The sequence below is a fragment of the Capricornis sumatraensis genome, chromosome X, assembly GCF_032405125.1.
Source record: "Capricornis sumatraensis isolate serow.1 chromosome X, serow.2, whole genome shotgun sequence".
Taxonomy (NCBI): Eukaryota; Metazoa; Chordata; class Mammalia; order Artiodactyla; family Bovidae; genus Capricornis; species Capricornis sumatraensis.
The window spans coordinates 29,179,988-29,197,901 of NC_091092.1; the positions used below are offsets into that span (position 1 = coordinate 29,179,988).

At 40.1% G+C, this 17,914-nt stretch overlaps 1 protein-coding gene across 2 annotated transcripts in view; it reads right to left on the bottom strand.

The window, feature by feature from the left end:
* Positions 1-17,653, bottom strand: part of OCRL (OCRL inositol polyphosphate-5-phosphatase) — a 46,876-nt gene extending 29,223 nt beyond the window's left edge. The window contains exons 1-8 of one of the 2 annotated variants that reach the window (XM_068962859.1): positions 17,600-17,653; positions 17,255-17,343; positions 12,786-12,865; positions 10,013-10,051; positions 1,919-2,029; positions 1,370-1,459; positions 543-663; positions 293-454 (exon numbers count right to left, since the gene is read on the bottom strand). In XM_068962859.1, the coding sequence (XP_068818960.1) occupies positions 293-454; positions 543-663; positions 1,370-1,459; positions 1,919-2,029; positions 10,013-10,051; positions 12,786-12,865; positions 17,255-17,343; positions 17,600-17,638 (731 nt within the window). In that variant the 5' untranslated portion in view covers positions 17,639-17,653. The remainder of the gene's footprint in view (positions 1-292; positions 455-542; positions 664-1,369; positions 1,460-1,918; positions 2,030-10,012; positions 10,052-12,785; positions 12,866-17,254; positions 17,344-17,599) is intronic. The other variant, XM_068962858.1, reaches the window with a different exon arrangement.
* Between the last annotated feature and the right edge of the window lie 261 nt (positions 17,654-17,914).

A 17,914-nucleotide genomic window follows, 5' to 3' on the forward strand; every position in this document is an offset into this window, starting at 1 on the left:
TCTAGTACATGTGAGCTTGATTTCGTTCTCTAAGAGTGGATAGTATTAGTAGATGTGGTATCATTAGTAATTAGAAAATCCAAGGGAAATTGTAGCATTTGCATTATCGCGGATATGTAGCTTACTGACCGCAAAAAGACAAGCGCTTGAATCAGCTCACCATTCTTTTTTATTATGCTTTTATTCTGAAATAAGCTAATTACACTAATACCTTAAATACCAAAAGAATATTTTTTTCTATACCAACTAATGTAACTAATGTTTCACCTCCTTAAGTAGAAGAGAGACTAACCTGAAAGTCTGAATGTTGACATATTCTTTTTCTCGCTTTGCCAGGATGTGTTTGATGAGACCCTCCCGCTGTCCAGACTGGGTGTTTGGTACAAAGAGCTTCCGCATGGTGTTGGTCACTTTGGGGGGTTCCTTGTTAGAAGCTTCTTTTTCACGTGGAAGCCTAGCAAATAAATGAGCAATTCAGAAGTGAAACTGCCTTCACCAGGGAAGTCTCACACATGGGAAATCTGTTTCAACACAGGACTTACATTCTATTCACTGAAGGGGGTGGGGGTGGAGGTTCCCGGTGAACCCCTATAGGCTGATTCTGCAAACTGATTTTCTTGTCCAAATTCATAGATGAAAAATTATCCTCAAATCCAAGAAGCCCTGAAGGATGCAGAACCCAGAGTCAAAGCGGGGGAAGATAACATCCAACTTGTTCAGGATAGATAGGACTTTGCTTTGGTCAGCGGTTTTGGTCTGACCCCTATTTGCTCAGCGGCATTACCAAACAGAAAGGTATACGAACAGTGATAACGTAGCTAGGGGAAGAAGCACATTTGTCCCTGAACCACTGACATATTAACTAGAATGATAAACATAACCAGTAAGTTACATTAACTTGGAACGTGACTAAAAGAGCGAGTATTTATAGACTTTTAGCACAATGCCTGGTTGATAATTAGGGATTATATCACTATCTCATTTAATCGTCACAAAGACCCCCATGAGATAGGTGCTATTAAAAAATCTTCCTAAGTTACAGAAAAAGAAACAGAAGCTCAGAGATGTCAAAGTAACTTGACCAAGGTCATATAACTAGGAAGTCAGAGAGCTGTGATTCAAACCCAGGCAGCCTGCCCCTGGAGTCTGCATTTTTTACCTCTCTGCTAAGCTGGCTCCAAAAGAGCTAATGTGCCACAGAAAGTAACAGGACTGAACATGAGGTGGTGAGTACAGACTCCAAAACCACTCCAAAGGAGAAGGTATCTGACATTGACATTACCCCACACTATCTTATCTGCCCAGATAAAATCTACTGACTCTGCAATCATCATAGCAACCAGGGGGAAAAAAAGAATCTTTTCAGTACCTGAAAAAACAGAAGAGTTGTCCTTAGTGTCTAATTTCTGGTACCAGCTGGATGACTCCTTTTGGTCTGGAACAAGAAGCTGTGACTGAGCTGGAGAGATAGGGGTCATAGAGTGAAACAACCATCCACTGAATGGAACTTACCATAGCCAAAAGAGGAGCCTGGCAGGCTACAGTCCATGGGGTTGCAACAGTCAGGCACGACTTAGCAACTAAACCACCACTACCACCAAAGGCCATTCACTTAGCACCATTCCTGAACACAAAGGAAGAGACTAAGAAAATGAGAGCAGCTCTGGGACCATCTGGGGCTGGAGGAGGATTACTGTCTGCAGTAAGCTGGCCATGGCAAGAAACAGAAGATTCTGGAAACTGACTCAGGGTCCTTAAAGCTGAATAGACTTACCCTAATCTATCCCTGGGGTCATTCCTGAACAACAAAAAAAATCACCTATCAAGGCTCCATGGGCAAGGTACTCTGCTAACAGGCACCTGTCTCTGTATGCATGTCCCACACAAATAGAAAGAAAACTGCTGAGGTTTGAGTCACCTTCCTGAGCAGCAAGGACTTCTGAGACGAACTTCACACAGTGATCCTCATCAGGGATTTCAAAGCGTCGCTCTCTGGTCCAGTCCCCTTGAATCCGAATTTTGCAGCCACCTAAAAAGAATAGAAATCCATATACATATAATGTTTTCTTGGGATCATATTTTCAACTTACCAATTTAATAGAAGAAGATCCAGATAGCAAACATTCCAGACCTCTAATGTATGAAGCATACCTATAAGATCAAGGGATTCGTTGTGGTGGTGGTATTGGGGGTGATGCAGAGAAAAATTTAATGTAGGCTAATGAGCTGTGTAAATGAGCAGCCCAATATAGTGACATGATGCATAATAAAATCATAGTTTCCTACATTCTGATATGTTGCTCATATGTCACTGTAGGAACCTTCAAATTCTAGCAAAAGATCAATTCCCCAACCACCTCCCTCACAGCTCCTAGCTGGAAATTCCTACCACTTCAAATCCAAATCACATAATATGAATCTCTGAAGTGTGAAGGGAAAAACGGAAATAGGATGGTTTGTTCCTTAGGTACAGACTGTACTCAGGCAACTGAATTTATAAGCTAAGTAAAAAAGAAAAGCATAATGGGAGCTGCTTCAATTATTCTGAAAAGAAGCATCCATACCTCATTTACCTCCAGTAAAAAATCTATGTCTTGAAAAAACTCCCCAAAATAATATAATGACCCATGTCCATGAGTGTTCTGGTTCAAGTATAGCCAATTGGAAAACAGTGTAATTAGAAGCAAAGTTACCTAGGACTTCAGTTTCTTATGTATATAACATACTGTCTCCCCTTTTCTAAAGCCTTACATTTACCATCTGAATTATCTGTCTGGCTATGGTGATCCAGGAAACCCGGGTCCTTGTTTATATTCTTATTTTAACTGGTTTATTACACATACTGCTTTCTCATGGCCCTAGAAACTATAAGCTCTTTGAGGGCAAGAGACAGGTTTCATATAAGGTTTACCCAACACAACACTCTCAGTGGTCTCCCAGGGTTGTCTGGGACAGAAGGGCTTCTTAGGACTCAAGACTTCTAAAGCTAAGACCAGGAAAGCCCCAGACAAACTGGGCTCATCAGTTACTTTATTGATAATAATGACATCAGACTTCACAGACAGAAGGCATTTAATGACTATAGAACTGGACTCTTTCACACTTGTAAATAACAGAGATGAGAAAATGAAATGAAAATCATAGTATCTTATGGTGGAAATCCACTTCTGAATCTTTGACTCTTTCTTTGCATTTCTTTACGTTTCTATCTACACAGATTTAGTGATCAGAAGAAAGAGATAAACATAGAGGATTAAAATGGGGGAAAAAAAGCACGCAAGAGGACCAGCAATAAGAAAATTAATGAGGCTGCCACTGTAAGGAGAAAAAAAGGGCATGAATAAGGACTGTCAATTAGAACTGCCTTCAAGATACAGGGAAAACCTCCTTCAGGACACAAATAGTCCTCTCTTTCTCTGATAATTTATATTAAAAGTAGAAAAAAAACTTAAAAAGAGCAGCTTGTATCGGACAGAAACTTAGAACAGGAACATGTGTTCTCTCTGTTCCAGGATCTTGAAAGATACATTTTAGCAAGTTTAAAAAAATAAACTGACCCATTTAACAGAAGATTCCAGAAACTGCTTACAAAACAAAAAACACTAGATGCTCTCTCACCATGTTGCATGGGAAAGAGAACAAATTACCCCCTCCACCCAACTGTCTACTCTCTTCCCTGCCAGCCCTTCTGGCCTCTGAAATCAGCTAACACTCCTTTTTCCTCAACTTCTCTGAATACTCCCTGAATCTCTCAGTAGTTCTCAACTCAGGGAGCATCAGAATTACCAGAGGCACTTTCAGGAAATACTGACACTTGGGCCCCACCCCAGGCCAAGAAAACAGAATTTCCGGGGGTGAAGCCCAGACACTGGCAGTTTCTAAAAACACTCCCCTAGGTGATCTAGTGCATCCAGAAAACCAGTCACCTGCAAACTGGCTGGCCCCTGAGAGTAGCTCCCCCTGTGGCCCTCCGAAGTAGAGGCTATTTATAGTCTCTCACACGCTATGTAATTTAAGACTGGTGTCCTTATTTGTCCTAATGCCATCTCCAGACCATTCCCTCTCCTCCTCCCTCAGGAAAAATCCCTTCTCCTTTGAGGCTCACCCACTGGACTATGCCAGCGCTTTCCCTTCCCTCCTCCATGAGATCATGTACCAACCTCCCAGAAATTTCTGAATTCAGGTCTGATTCATAAGACTTCCTCTCAACTCACACTTTTGCTTTAATTTTGCATCCCTTCAAAATTAGCACCAAAAACTCAGTCAACACCTTCAACTTCCTCATCCAACAACCTTGCCCCTCCACCTCAGCCACCTACTGCCTCAGTCTTACTGGGACTACTCAGTTATACCCTGGATCTTTTGTCACAGAAACACCATCACCTCATAAATCTTTAATTCAAATACCCACTCTGAACTCCTTGCCGCTTACCTGCTCTTAGGGGAACCTCTGACACACTGATCCCTTCACTTTCTCAGTATTCATTCACTCTCTCTTGCTTTCACTACCCTCCCCCACCTTTCTTTGTGAGGGCATTAACCCTGCAACTGTGCTTAAGAAATTTTCTCAGCAAGAATATTGGAGTAGGTTGCCATTTCCTCTTCCAGGGAATTTTCCCGACCCCAGCATTGAACTCATGTCTCCTGAAGCTCCTGTAATGGCAGGCAGATTCTTTACTACTGAGCCACCAGGAAGCCCTTCGCTTTCCTTTTTGTCAAACAGAAGCCATCATTTCACTCAGTTGCAAAAACCCAGAACTGCCTTACCACTCACTGTGTTCTGGCTAATGCCTACCTGGCTAACTTTCAACACTCAGAAATCCAACTAACTGCGTTCTCTGTACTTATATCTGAGGGAGTAAAACCAGATACACAAGCACACACACACCCCATTATAAATTGACTGCTAACCTCAACAGGGCCCTGTATGATAGGAATCAGTCTAAGTTTCCATAGTCAACTTGTCTCCCACTACTCTCTGGAAAAACAATTCACAACTTCACTTTTATCGTCAGTCTTTGAATCCCACTCTTCTCAAGCTCTTTTCTTCCAAGCAGACTGCTTTACCTCATACTTCAAAGGAAATGGAAGCCATCATATAAAACCTACCTGTATCTCTATTCATCTTCTTTCCCTTCTGGTACAAGGAAGAAGATCAGAGGAATTACAACCCCTTGGGTTCTCTCAGGAATCTTACCCTCTCTATCATTCTCTAGACACCTCCCTTCAGTATCTTCAACCTCTCCCTCATAGTCTTCTTATCAGCATTTAAATAAATCGTGCTCTAAATTCTCATTTAAAACAAAAGACCTTCCTGGACCCCATATCCCCCTCCAACTCCAGTTCATCTCTACATTCCCCTCTGCAGTCAAGCTTTGAAAGACACATAGTTAAGTTACTACTTGCTCACCTTCCATTTTGCTCTTTAATCCACTCCAATGTGACTTTGGCTCCCACTACCCCTCTGAAATTGCTTTGTTAAGGTCACCAATAATCTCCATATTGCTAAATTCAATGGATATTCTTCAGTCATATTATCAGATCTATCAGCAGAAATCAACAGTTGAAATAGTCTCTTTAAAAGGCTTCTATGACACCATACTCATCTAATTTCTCTCTCTCTTTGGTCACTAATTTTTAGTGCCCTTTGAAGTATCTTCTCCTCTACCCAAACTTTAAAGAGTAGAGTGAGTTCAATCCTAAACCTTTTTCTTCACTCTGTATCAGCACTGTCCAATAGGACTTCCTGTGATGATGGACATGCTGTATAACTACACTGTGCAATATGGTAAACAATGACCCCATGTGGCTAATGAGTACTTGAAATGTGACTAGTGCAACTGAGGAATTGATTTTCTAATTTTGTTCTAATTAATTTAAATAGGCACATATGACTAGTGGCTACTATAACTGATAGCACAGCTATACAATACAATTACATCATCTCCTACAGTTTCAAATACCCTCTTTGTGCTAGTGACCCAGACCTTACTTCTGAGCTTCAGATGCATACATTCAACTGCCAATTTATCATCTACACTGAAATGTCTCAAAGAAATTTCAAAGTAAACATAGCTAAAACCCCAGGAAAACTCATTCCTCTTGCAATGTTCTTATTTCTGCAAATGGTACCACCAACCACATTCATGCCAGAAACCTAGGATTCATCCTTGACAACTTCTCTTCAGCTTACCCCCTACCCCCACACCAGCCTCTGTTGATTTACTCTTCAAAATCATTTTTGACTCTTCAAAGTCTACTTCTCTCCATTCTTACTGCCACCATACTCTCTAGCACTCTAGCTTAAACCACTGAAAGAGCCTCCTGGCAACCCAACACGGGCATAAAATCCTTCATATTCTTTCAGTTTTTAAACTCTAAAAATCCAGATTCCTCATCATGGCTTACAAGATTCTACTGGATCTGGTCCTAGCCTGGCCTACCTTAGTGCCTGAGACTTATTTCAGGCATCCTGGCCTTCTTTCATTTCAAAGAAAGTATCAAGCTACTTCCCAATTTGGGACCTATGCCCATGACGTTCCTGGAATCTTCTCTTCCCCATTTTCACCTTTTACTTATCCCCTCTGGTCTCAATTTAAAAGTCACTTCTTCAAAGAGGCCTTCCCTGAGGACCTTGACTAATTTAGTCTTATCAACTCTCTGTATTTCTCCCTGATAGTATTTATCAAAACTGCAACTGTCAGGACTTCCCTGGCGGTCCAGTGGTTAGGACTCCAGGGTTCTGCTGCAGAGGGCCTAGGTTCAATCCCGAGTTGGGGAACTAAGATCCCACAAGCTGTGGGTGATGAAGCCAAGGGGAAAAAAAAAAAAAACAACAACCCTGTAACTACGTAACCATACATTACCAGTTTAAAAGCTGTTTCTTGCACTATGTTTCATGAAGTACCATGCCTATGCTGCTTTTCCCTGTATCCCTAGAGCATAGTGCCTGGCACATAAGAGGTATTCATAAGCTTATGGAAAGGATTAACGGATTATAGCCATCAATGTGACACTAGTACCAAATAGCACAGAAGCAAGAACCAAAGCAGGAGCAGCAACCTTATCTATGTTATTTTCTACCGATTGTGCAGCACTTAGAATAGTGCCTGGCAAATAGAAGGCACTCTACAAATATTTGTTGAAGAATGAATAAAAGAGGGCTCAGTATTAGGGAATTAGTATCATACTGTCCATCAATAGGTCAAAAAAGGAAGAACAATAGAATCATCTCTATACATACTAAAAAGACATTTGATAAAATTTAATATATATTCATCATTTTAAAAACACAAAGGACTTCCCTGGTGGTCCAGTTGTTGAGACTCCATGCTTCCACTGCAGGGGGCGTGGGTTCAATCCCTGGCTGGAGATCTAGGATCCCACATGCCCATATGCCATGGCCAAAAAAATTAAATAAACTCATACAAATTTGAAATATATGCAGTTTCTTAACATTTTAAAAAAATAAAACTATCAAATCAATAAGCAATAATGTCCTCAACAGTGAAGCACCACTTGAGGCATTCTCAGTGGAATCAGGAGCTGAACATAAAATGTCATCATCATCATCATTTAACATTGACCTCCAAATTCTCGTTGGTGTAATGAGATAGGAATCAAAACTAATAGCTACTGCTGCTGCTAAGTTGCTTCAGTCGTGTCCAACTCTGTGCGACCCATACATGGCAGCCCACCAGGCTCCCCCGTCCCTGGGATTCTCCAGGCAAGAATACTGGAGTGGGTTGCCATTGCCTTCTCCAGGTATAGCTACTACAAAGACACAAAACTATTATTTGCAGATGACTAGGGCTATCAAAACCAAAAGAGAAAATAAAAGTCTCCCCCAAAATAAAATTCTGTATAAAGTGGCTGGATAAAAGATAAATATCTAAAAGTCAACAGCTGCTCTGTATACTAGTAGTAAGCAATAGAAGAGAAAAAAGCTGCCAAAAAAAAAAAAAGTTCCACTGACAATAGCAGCAAAAAAAAATCCATCAAAAAATACTTAACCTACAAATATTTGCTATCTATGAAGAAACCACAATATGTTACTGAGAGATATAAAGAGAACCTCGGTAAGCAGAGATATACCATGTTCCTTGACAGTGACTGAATTTTACAAAGGAGTTAAATTAACAAAATTTGGTGCATATCTATGGTGAAATGTTAGCCATTAAAAATCATTTAAACTATTTTAAATGATATGGGAAAGGTCACAATATCTGTTAAATGAAAATGCAGGATAAAAACTATATATTAGGATTCCAATTATGTAAAAATATAAGTAAAGGACTGGAAAGAGATACATAAAAATGTTAATTACAGTGGTGATCTCTAGGTCACAGGAGTGTAATTTTAATTTGATACATTAAACTTTCCTGAACTTTACAAATTGTACCTAATGAAGGATGTATTGCCTCTATAATCAGAAAAAACATTTTAAAATGTTTAATACCAACATCCAGACAGTGGGAAAACATAAAGTTTCAGTAAAATCAGCCTTGCTTAACAAACCCAAGGTCTTCTCCAGCAACATATTGTGTGCTCTAAAGGTTTATATGTGAAGCCTAAGGATCAAGAAAAAAATCTAGTTTCAGTACAAATATTAATAAATAGGCAGAAATGAAGGATTTTTTTTCAAGTGGTTACTTAACTCCTTCCCATATAATCTAGTAACTTGAACTCTGGACACAGCAACACATGGTTAATTTCCATGTAGGAGAGGCCAACTAAACCAACGTCATAAATTAGGTGCTTGTAAGAAAGAAGGCACAGCTCAGTTTAACTTTTCAGCTATGGAAATACCTATTTCCATACTAAGAACAGGACATTTAGGTGTCTAATTTCAGAAGATTTCAGCACCAATGTGAGTCACTGCTGAACAAACTTTGCTCACATTTTGCTTTATTAGTATTGCTCTTACCTTCTCCTTTTTAAGTACAGTAAGACATAGATATTAGGTTACTTGCTTTCCTGGATATCTGCAGGAGAAGCTAGAAGTTGGATGTGCTTAGCCTTTTAGGATCAGCCCTTAAGACTTCCAAAATTTATGACCAAAGGAAAGAATAATAAAATCCAAATCAGAAGAAGTACCTAAACTGTGTAATACAAAACAATAGTGCCAAGGACAGGGACTGTATCTAAGCAAAATTATGTATGAACTGATAGCCCCAAGCTAAGGGCCAAGTCCCAGGCATCCAAGGACTCAACCAAGAGATAAAGCACCCCATTTGATTTGGATTCATGTCGTCATATACTCTTTCCCACGGCAACCACAGAGTAGATACAGTAGCATTCAAGTGCCCAATTTTTCCTCCCCATGTTAACAAAGCACAATTTTAAATGATAAATGGAGAACAGCTTGCACAGAAAGTCTAAGATGATTTGTTTCAAACAGATAAAAAATGTGAGAACGGAAACAGTGAGAAGGAAGACCATGTTCTCTCTGATAAAGAAATGCCTTGAGAAGACGGCCTTAAATAAAAGACCAAAATTATTTTAAGGAAAAAAAAAAAAAAAGATCTCCCTGGTACAAAAGGGACTCTGTAGCCTCCCAAATAATATAATAAATTAAGGAAAACATTATGATTTAACATGTAAAAATCAAAAGTAGGTAGGGGAAAAAAGCTTAAAACATAACAGCAGTTAAAAAAACCTCATAAACCTTTTGTGCCTTAAACACTTTACGGCCCTTCCTACAATTTCCTACTCCACAGGAATGACTTAACTGATAGCAACAAAAAACTGGTATCTCAAAGAAGTTCAGCATCAGAAAAGCAGATCACGTTTTCAACTTTTTAAAGACTCTTGCCAGCCACCTGCTTTTTCTTAAGCTTAGGCTAAGTGTTTTGGGGAGGCAATACTAATTTGTATGGCTGCCTTATGAAAATAGAGAATACAGGATAAAATGGTAAGATAAAAGTTGTGCAAAAAAGGTGTCTTACATACAGTGGGTCTTCAAGTACATATTTGTTGAATGAAAATCAACTCCATTCAGAAAGATACTTACTGTTTGAAGCTATGTCAATTAAAAGAGTTTCTTCTGCTTCTAAAGGAAAAGAAGAATAGGATCAGGGAAGAGAAAACCATTCATTATAACCCAAAGAAGTACAAACCTAACTACTTCTTTCAATCACCACTACTAGGTTTTAGAACACATTAAAAACAATCCTTTGCTTTTTTGTTTAGCACTTTTAAAGGGGGATTTTAATAGCACTGTGTCCTAAAGATTATAAGCAATTCAACTAAAACAAAAATGCATTGAACAAGTAATCACATGGAATTCCTCAAAGCAAATCAAGCAATGACAATAGTAGGGAATATAACATGTTAATTCAAGTGAAGGTGACTTTAATTCCCCTCAACTATAACACACTAACTTAATATAATCTAACTGTATCATTTAGATAATTCTTATAAAAAACCAAGAAAGTGACCCCAGAAGCCTAGAGGTAAATTACTTTCTTAACTCAAATCTAGTCTCTGAAAATTTTCCAATGACCTCATTACCTCCACCCCTGCCCCATACAGGAACAGAGAATACTTGAAGTTATCTTCAGGCTACCATTAACACTTGTGGGTCTAAGGCTTACCACACCCAACAAGTATAAAACGGGTCAAGTTCAAAGTTCTATTTTCTCTCCATGGCTCACCTAGACTTCCTCCCTTACCTCTAGTGTCTAGAACCAACTCATCACTTCCTCTTGGACTTTCCTGGATTTGGCCATTGGCACCTGTCAGACCCTCCTGGCTGGTTAATCTCTGGGTACTCCCTCTGGGTACTGACTCCTTCCTGGAGGAGGAAATGGCAACCCACTCCAGTATCCTTGCCTGGAAAATTCCATGGACAGAGCCTGGCAGGTTGCAGTCTGGGGTCGTAAAGAGCAACTGAGCACGCAGGCACTGACTCCTTGGGATGAGTCTGGATCCACCTTGGCCAGGAGTAGTCTCAGCCTTTTCTAGCTCCCTCACTTGCCTGGATTGTAATTTGGCTTCATTATTCAGGTGCAACAGAAGAACTGATAACGCCCCAAGTTGTCTAATATTAGAGAATAGTCTCAATACTTTCACTAGCATGATGAATGAAGCAAGGGACAACAGTGCTTCAAGACAGAGGTATTAGTTCACAACTGCTCTTTGGTAACTTTAATTCTTTAAAACCCAAGTACTCATAGATTTTTCAAGATAGATGTACAGGTTGGGAAACAGAAAAGATGTGAAAACTCAAGGAGGTATCTGTTCCTTTTGTCATGAGGATTACTGTGTGCACGCACACAAATTTTCCTAGATTCCAACCTAGCAATCTGCCATCTATTTCTTATTAAAGACAATACCAAGAGAAACAGGGTAAAAGAGATTCTAGAAGTAGCACAAAGAAGGTATAGAGTTAATAGGATACTAACATCATTGTCTTTGGCTTTTCTCCTCCTTAAAGGGCTGAGTATGTAACAAAAAGCACTATGCTATCAGAAGTGAGGTGACCACAGTAACTTATTTCGGCATGCAGGTGCCTCCTTCAATGTCTCTCTTACACAGGGCAGGCTAAATAAAAGACTTCATTCTACTACACAATATGGATTCTATTCACAGTGGGTATTTTTAATTCTTAATACATGCTCTCTTAAAAAGTGATGCCCACTTAGTATTTCTACTTATAGGAATAAATTCTAAGGAAGTAAGAGACATGCAGGAAGATTCATTATTTATACTAACAAAAAATAACTCAAATGTCAAACACAGGGAATAACTACAGTAGAGGTCACTCATAAAATTGAATAGTATACAACTATTAATAGCATGTCAAAGCACTCAAGACATGATAGCAAATGGAATGGACAAAAAACACATACATATGAGCTCCACCGACCCTAAAAGTTACATGTGTAGAAAAAAGGAAACTGTTAGGTATTTATCTCTGAAGGACGTTGAGTTTACTTATTTCCTTTATAATTTTCTGCTCTTTCCCAACTTTTTACAGTACATATATTACTTTTGTGATCAAAAAAGTTGCATGTAGTTTAAGAAAGAATTTATGCAAGGCAAGATTCAAGTTTTCCAAGAAGCTGTAGCCGACACAGAATGCCTGTCTGATAAGCCAATGGAGCCACCGGAAACATAATGCATTTGTTCTCTAATAATCAATTTCCTTTCTAGGGCAATGTGAAATGACAGAAGCAACACCTCCTACACAAACCTCCCAATTTTTTGAGTCTCATTGTAGCAGATGAAACAACAGATTTTCTGTTCCCTTTCCCCAAATTTGAAGGCAGGAAGCCAAGTATTTCCTCCCAAGAGTTGATGTTCTTATGATTCACCAATGTCAAGGTTTGAGAATCAGCACAATTGAGTGTAAGGTACTACAATCTGGCAAGGCGTGTTGCCAAATGTTTTAATTTAAAATAGTGTGGGGAGAAAGTGCTGAATGCATGTGAATCGAAGTGACCTTGATAGTTTACAATGAGCAGTTTATCAGTTAAGCCCAAGAATGTGATTAAAATCTACATATAGGTTCATCAGCATAAAAGACTACCTACATAGGTAACAGACCACATCTATCTCTAACCCCAGCCAGGGTGGCAGGTGAGAATATATATATTTCAATATAATCCTTCAGTACTCTTAGACAAAGAATTTATCATCTTCTTAATGGTAGATTATTTACAGAGGGTAATGCATTTCATTTTATGTGCAGTGACAAATTTAAAGATGTATGATATTATACAATGAGATAATGACCGAAGGAAAAAACATTATAAAACTAACTAAGCAATTAAAGCTAGTACCTTGAACACATCTGAAGTGGCTATTTATAGGAATGATATCTTGAACACGCTGTTCCTTCTTGTGCAACCGGATTATTAGCCTAGGAAACAGAAGAATGAATCAACGAATAGATACTGAAAAACTAAAAAAAAAAATTTAACAACAAAATACATTGCTGTATTGTTATACAAATCTAGTCTGTATTTATTGGACTTGTTGGATCTTGTTCCCTGGATCTGAGAATCATGGTAGATATTGCTTGAGGTCTAAAAGGATATTAGTGATGATCAGTACCTGAATACCCACGGTTCAGTGCCATGGAGAACACAGTCTATGTCCTAAAAACAGTTTACAATTTTAAGAGCATGAGTTATAGTGCACACACCTTCAGATTACGCATACTAGAGTGAAGAACTAACAGTTAGGTGTGAAGACCATGAGAGAAGGGACTATGGCTGTCTTTTCACCACAGTATTTCTAGCACCTAGTACAACACCTGGCATGTAGCAGTCCCTCATGTTTGTTGAATAAATGGATTATAAATTTCATCAATTAGCTTTCTGATTTTATTCCCATGGCTTTTATCAAAGAATGATTCTATCTTTTCAAATAAGTATACAGGTTCGTGGAGAAGTAAGAGGAGGTGCCCAGCCAGCTGCATCAGTCAAAATAATCCAGTGACCAATGAGGTAGCAGATATCACAACCAGATTGCTTTTATATCCCTGTGTTTTTATCATGGTTTACAATTTAATGCTAATATTTCTGGTAAGTATGACTGAACTTGGCCCCTCAGTATGAAACACAAGATTGCCAAATTCCTATGTATTCCTGAAATATTAATTTTCACTTACTACTTAATCTTAGTGGTCCAGAATCAAGGTGTAACTGACTGGTAAAAGGTCATCCTGAACATCTCCTAACTTCCCTCAATCACTCTTCAGGTGGTTCTTTGAGCCAGGAGCACTATTCTTTTCTTCTGAGACCTAGCTCAAACTATCAACTCCCCTGTGAAACTCCTCCGAAGTAACCTCAGGCAGAACTAGTGGCCTCATGCCTTTGCTTGTCCCTTAAATATAGCGCTTAACAGACTCCATTACAGTTACATATATAACTATATACATACATACAAAAAACTACATGCGAATCCCTCAGATTTGAACTCCATGAAAGCAAAGACCCTATTATATTCAGTTTTGTCTCTTACCTAATAGATGATCAATAACTTTGGTTGAATAAACATTTAATTAAGCTACAAAGAGAGGTGAATTTCTAAACATACTTGGTCAGCTTTTGACTTTAGAAGTCATTCTTTAGAAGGGCCTAATTTCTATTTTGTTGTCTTTTGGGGGCTTGTCATTTTAGCTTTTTGATTTTTTTTTCAAATTGGTTAACTTTGAAGGGGTAACTTGGGGGAAAGAAATGCTTAGATAGAAGTAAGAGAAATAAAAGTACTAATGCCGTTTTTCTGCTCTGATTCTACTTGCCTAACTTTCGGGATTTATAGTTTAAGGTGATTAGAAAGAAGAATATGGGGGCAGGTCCTTCTCAAACTGCAAAGTTCATGAGTTGAGTAGAGTCCTATAAACCCAGACGTAGACCAGAAACTAGATAAGACTGACAAAATAATGGTCAATGAGAAAGAGCTTACTTTAAGGAAAATGAACACAAACCAATGTAATTCCCAAGTAAAGTAATACAGAAATGATGTTGAACATTAACAGTAAAGTTTCAACTGGATTGTCTTGTTAAAAACCAACACAAAACAGACAACACGGATGGACCTTGAGAGCATTATGCTAAATGAAAGAAGTCAGACAGAGAAAGACAAATACCATATGATCTCATGTGTGAAACAGAAAAACAAAACCCCAAAATACTGAACTCAAAGACCCAGAGAACAGATTGGCAGCTGTTAGAGGCAGAGGATGGGGGTGGGTGGGTGAAATGGGTGAAGGGGGTCAACAGGTACAAATGTCCAGCTAGAAAATAGTTAAGTCCTGAGGCTGTAATGTATAGCATGATGACTATAGTTAATAATAATGTACTGTATATTTGAAAGTTGTTAAGAGAATATGTCTTAAAAGTTCTCATCAAAAGGAAAAAATGTTGAAGGAACTTCTCTGGCAATTCAGTGGTTAAGACTCTGTGCCTCCAATACAGGGGGTGCAGGTTCAATCCCTAGCCCCGGAAACAAGATCCCACATACCACGTGGCACAAAGACAGAAAAAGACTTATGGTAGTGATCATTTTAAAGTATATACAAATATCAAGTCATTATATTGTACACCTGAAACTAACATAATGTTATAAATATCAATTTAAAAAAGAAATGCCACCCCCCCGCAAAAAAAAAAAAAAATCAAAAAACATAAGCTGGGAATTCAAGTCAAGTCCACAAATATTTCCCTAGGAAATACTCTGATTTGTTTAAGGAAGGTTAAAGATGAAACAACAGGTTGCATCATAATCTATTTACCTTGAAAAAAAAGAATGTCAGTGTTTGATTCCTTGTATGCAATAAAGTCGTTTTCAATTGTAATTTTAGTCTCTCAAGTAAATTTCTCCTATGGTTAACAGCAGGAACTACAAAACTAAAGAAGGCACCCAAAAGACACGGATGATACAGATGATTTGACAGTATTAGGTGTCTCCAATAATGTAATGTCTCCAATAAATGATTTCAAAAGAAACTTCTCAGATATGATGTAATTCTGAGATGTTATATGGCTTTAAATCTCAGCTATGTTACTTCCTGACTGTGAACAAATGACTTAACCTCTCTAAACCTCCATTTCTACACCAAGGAAAAGGGGATGACGATGATAATATTACAATTTCACAGCAATCCTCACATGAGAGTTAAATGAACTAATTCACGCCAGTGCTTAGAAGAGTACCTGACACACATCAAGCCATTGAGTGTGACTTGTATTATACTCATAACTTATACAGAACTGTAACATAGAATTTGATTTCTCTAGGGGGGAAGATAAAAATAATCAGGAGAGCTACCACTGCGAGTTTAAAAGTGCTTCCAGCATATGAGACCAGATAGAAAGAGGTGTTTCTCTCAAGGCCAGCTGCTTGTTCCCTTATCAGCCGAACAGTTCCAAACCTACAGAACCAAGGGACCAGATCCTGGGATGTGGTCATCTCAACACTGTAGCTATTTTTATTTAATCCTCATAATTTAAAGAAGAGGAAACCAAGGCACAAAAAATTTAATGGTTTGCCCAAGGTTCACATCTTCCCATTCTATTCTTGCCTTTGGAAGTGGTACTGGTGTTCCACTTTTCAATTCACTTTTCTGTTGAATTTACTTTCATTAAACTGGTCTTCCAGTTTCATGAAATCTGGGAAAAATAAAATGAACTTATCACATCAACAGAACTGACCAACCAGAATCTAGGGAAGAGCTACTTCCATAGAACCAGCTGACATCCAGTTTGAATGGCACCAAGAGTTTCAGAATAGGGCAGGCTAGGCTAATGGAAATTTCTTCTCTGTAAACTAGACAGCATAGATAAAGATTGAATCTGGACAATCTAAAGGCAGGGGCTGAAAAAAATTGTTTTTAAGCAGAATTCATTGTTGGGGGATGGCAGGATTTAAGTGATTGACAATTCTTCACTGATGTCAAGAAACCAGCCAACAACTAGGGGCGGTGGCTGGGGCATAAAGGGATAGGGACCTACCTATATAGGATAGTCACCTACCTATATAGGATAGTCATCAGAGATACTTTAGATGAAACATTAGTGGCAAGGAAGTGAGATCAGCAGCTATAGTGATGGCTTATCAAAATCTTTTGATCAATCAGTCAACAGTCTTTACTGAGCTCTTATGTCCAAGGCAGAGTGGAAGGTAACACACCCTGATGAAAGGCCAAAAGTCGTTTACATTTCTATACATGTCATTACTTTTTCTAACAGTCAAGTCAGTAAGTGAAGCAGTTACTGGCCTACACAAAATCATGACTGAATTAATGAATATGCCTTCAAGCAAATGGAATAAAGGGGTGGGGAGACTGGAGGAACCAGTTGAATGAGATTAAGAGAAGGTTAACAATGAAGCGTTTTTACAACACTTTTACTTCTTTGTAAACCACTTTCATATTTATTATTCTCTCAGTTAACTCCAAAGGCTATAAGGTAAGGCAGTTCATGTTTTTATTAAACTGATGGGGACACTAAGACCCAGAAAGCTTTATTGACCAGCCCAGGATTACACAACCCATGTCAGTTGCAGGGGCAGGAACTAAGAACCCAGGCTTCCTGCTTGCCTGCCCATTGAGCCCTTTCCTGAGCCACAGGCCAGAGCAAACTTGGGGAGAAAGCCAGGTGGTTAGAGCACTGGCACCTCACACCCGGGCCGAACCTGTTGCCCACGTGGCCTCAGTGGGAGGAGGGTGCGTGGCTTGTCGCGGTTTGGGGTTGGGAGGTAATGGCAGGCTCCCCTCCTTTGTGGGTATCAGGTGGTTACTTACTCATACTGCCCGTTCCTCTGGACTAGGGTCAGCGCGCAGGGCTCCCGGAGAGGACCCTTCATCTCCATACCCTCGATAGTATGCGGGCGCTAGTCAAGGGTCTTCTCTACAAGCGCGGCCCAGGAGGGGACCCGAGGTGCAGGGTGGCGAGAGGCTCCTGCCCCTCTGCCCACCCTTCCTCCCCAGCGTCCGAGGCAGCGCCTCCCGCGCTGGCCCCCCTCTCCCGCTCGGCTCGGCTTTGGGGCCCGATTGCCCGCTAGCAGCCCCTCCGCCGCGATCCGCAGTCCCGCGGACCCCCACCCCCGCCCTGCGCGGCCTCCCCTCCCCCTTCTCTCAGGCGGATACGGTAAGGGGCTGGGCTCCAATCGGGAGCGGCGGCTCCATCCCGGCGGCTTCCAGGCTCGGCGGGGCTGCGGACTGCGGGCTGATCCAACGATACTGCCTCCCGCGTCCTCACACCCCTCAGCCTCGGCTGCGCGTCCTTAGAGAAACAGCTCCGTGCTGGGCGCGGGCAGCCCGCAGCCTGGAGCCCAGAGCCGGGAGCCGGGAGCCTGACCCGAGAGAGAGCGGCGCCTCCCACCCCCGCCAGTTTTCCAGGCCGCCGCAGATTCCGCCCCCTGCGGCCAACCTGCGGAACTGCAGGCCAACCCGACGGACTGG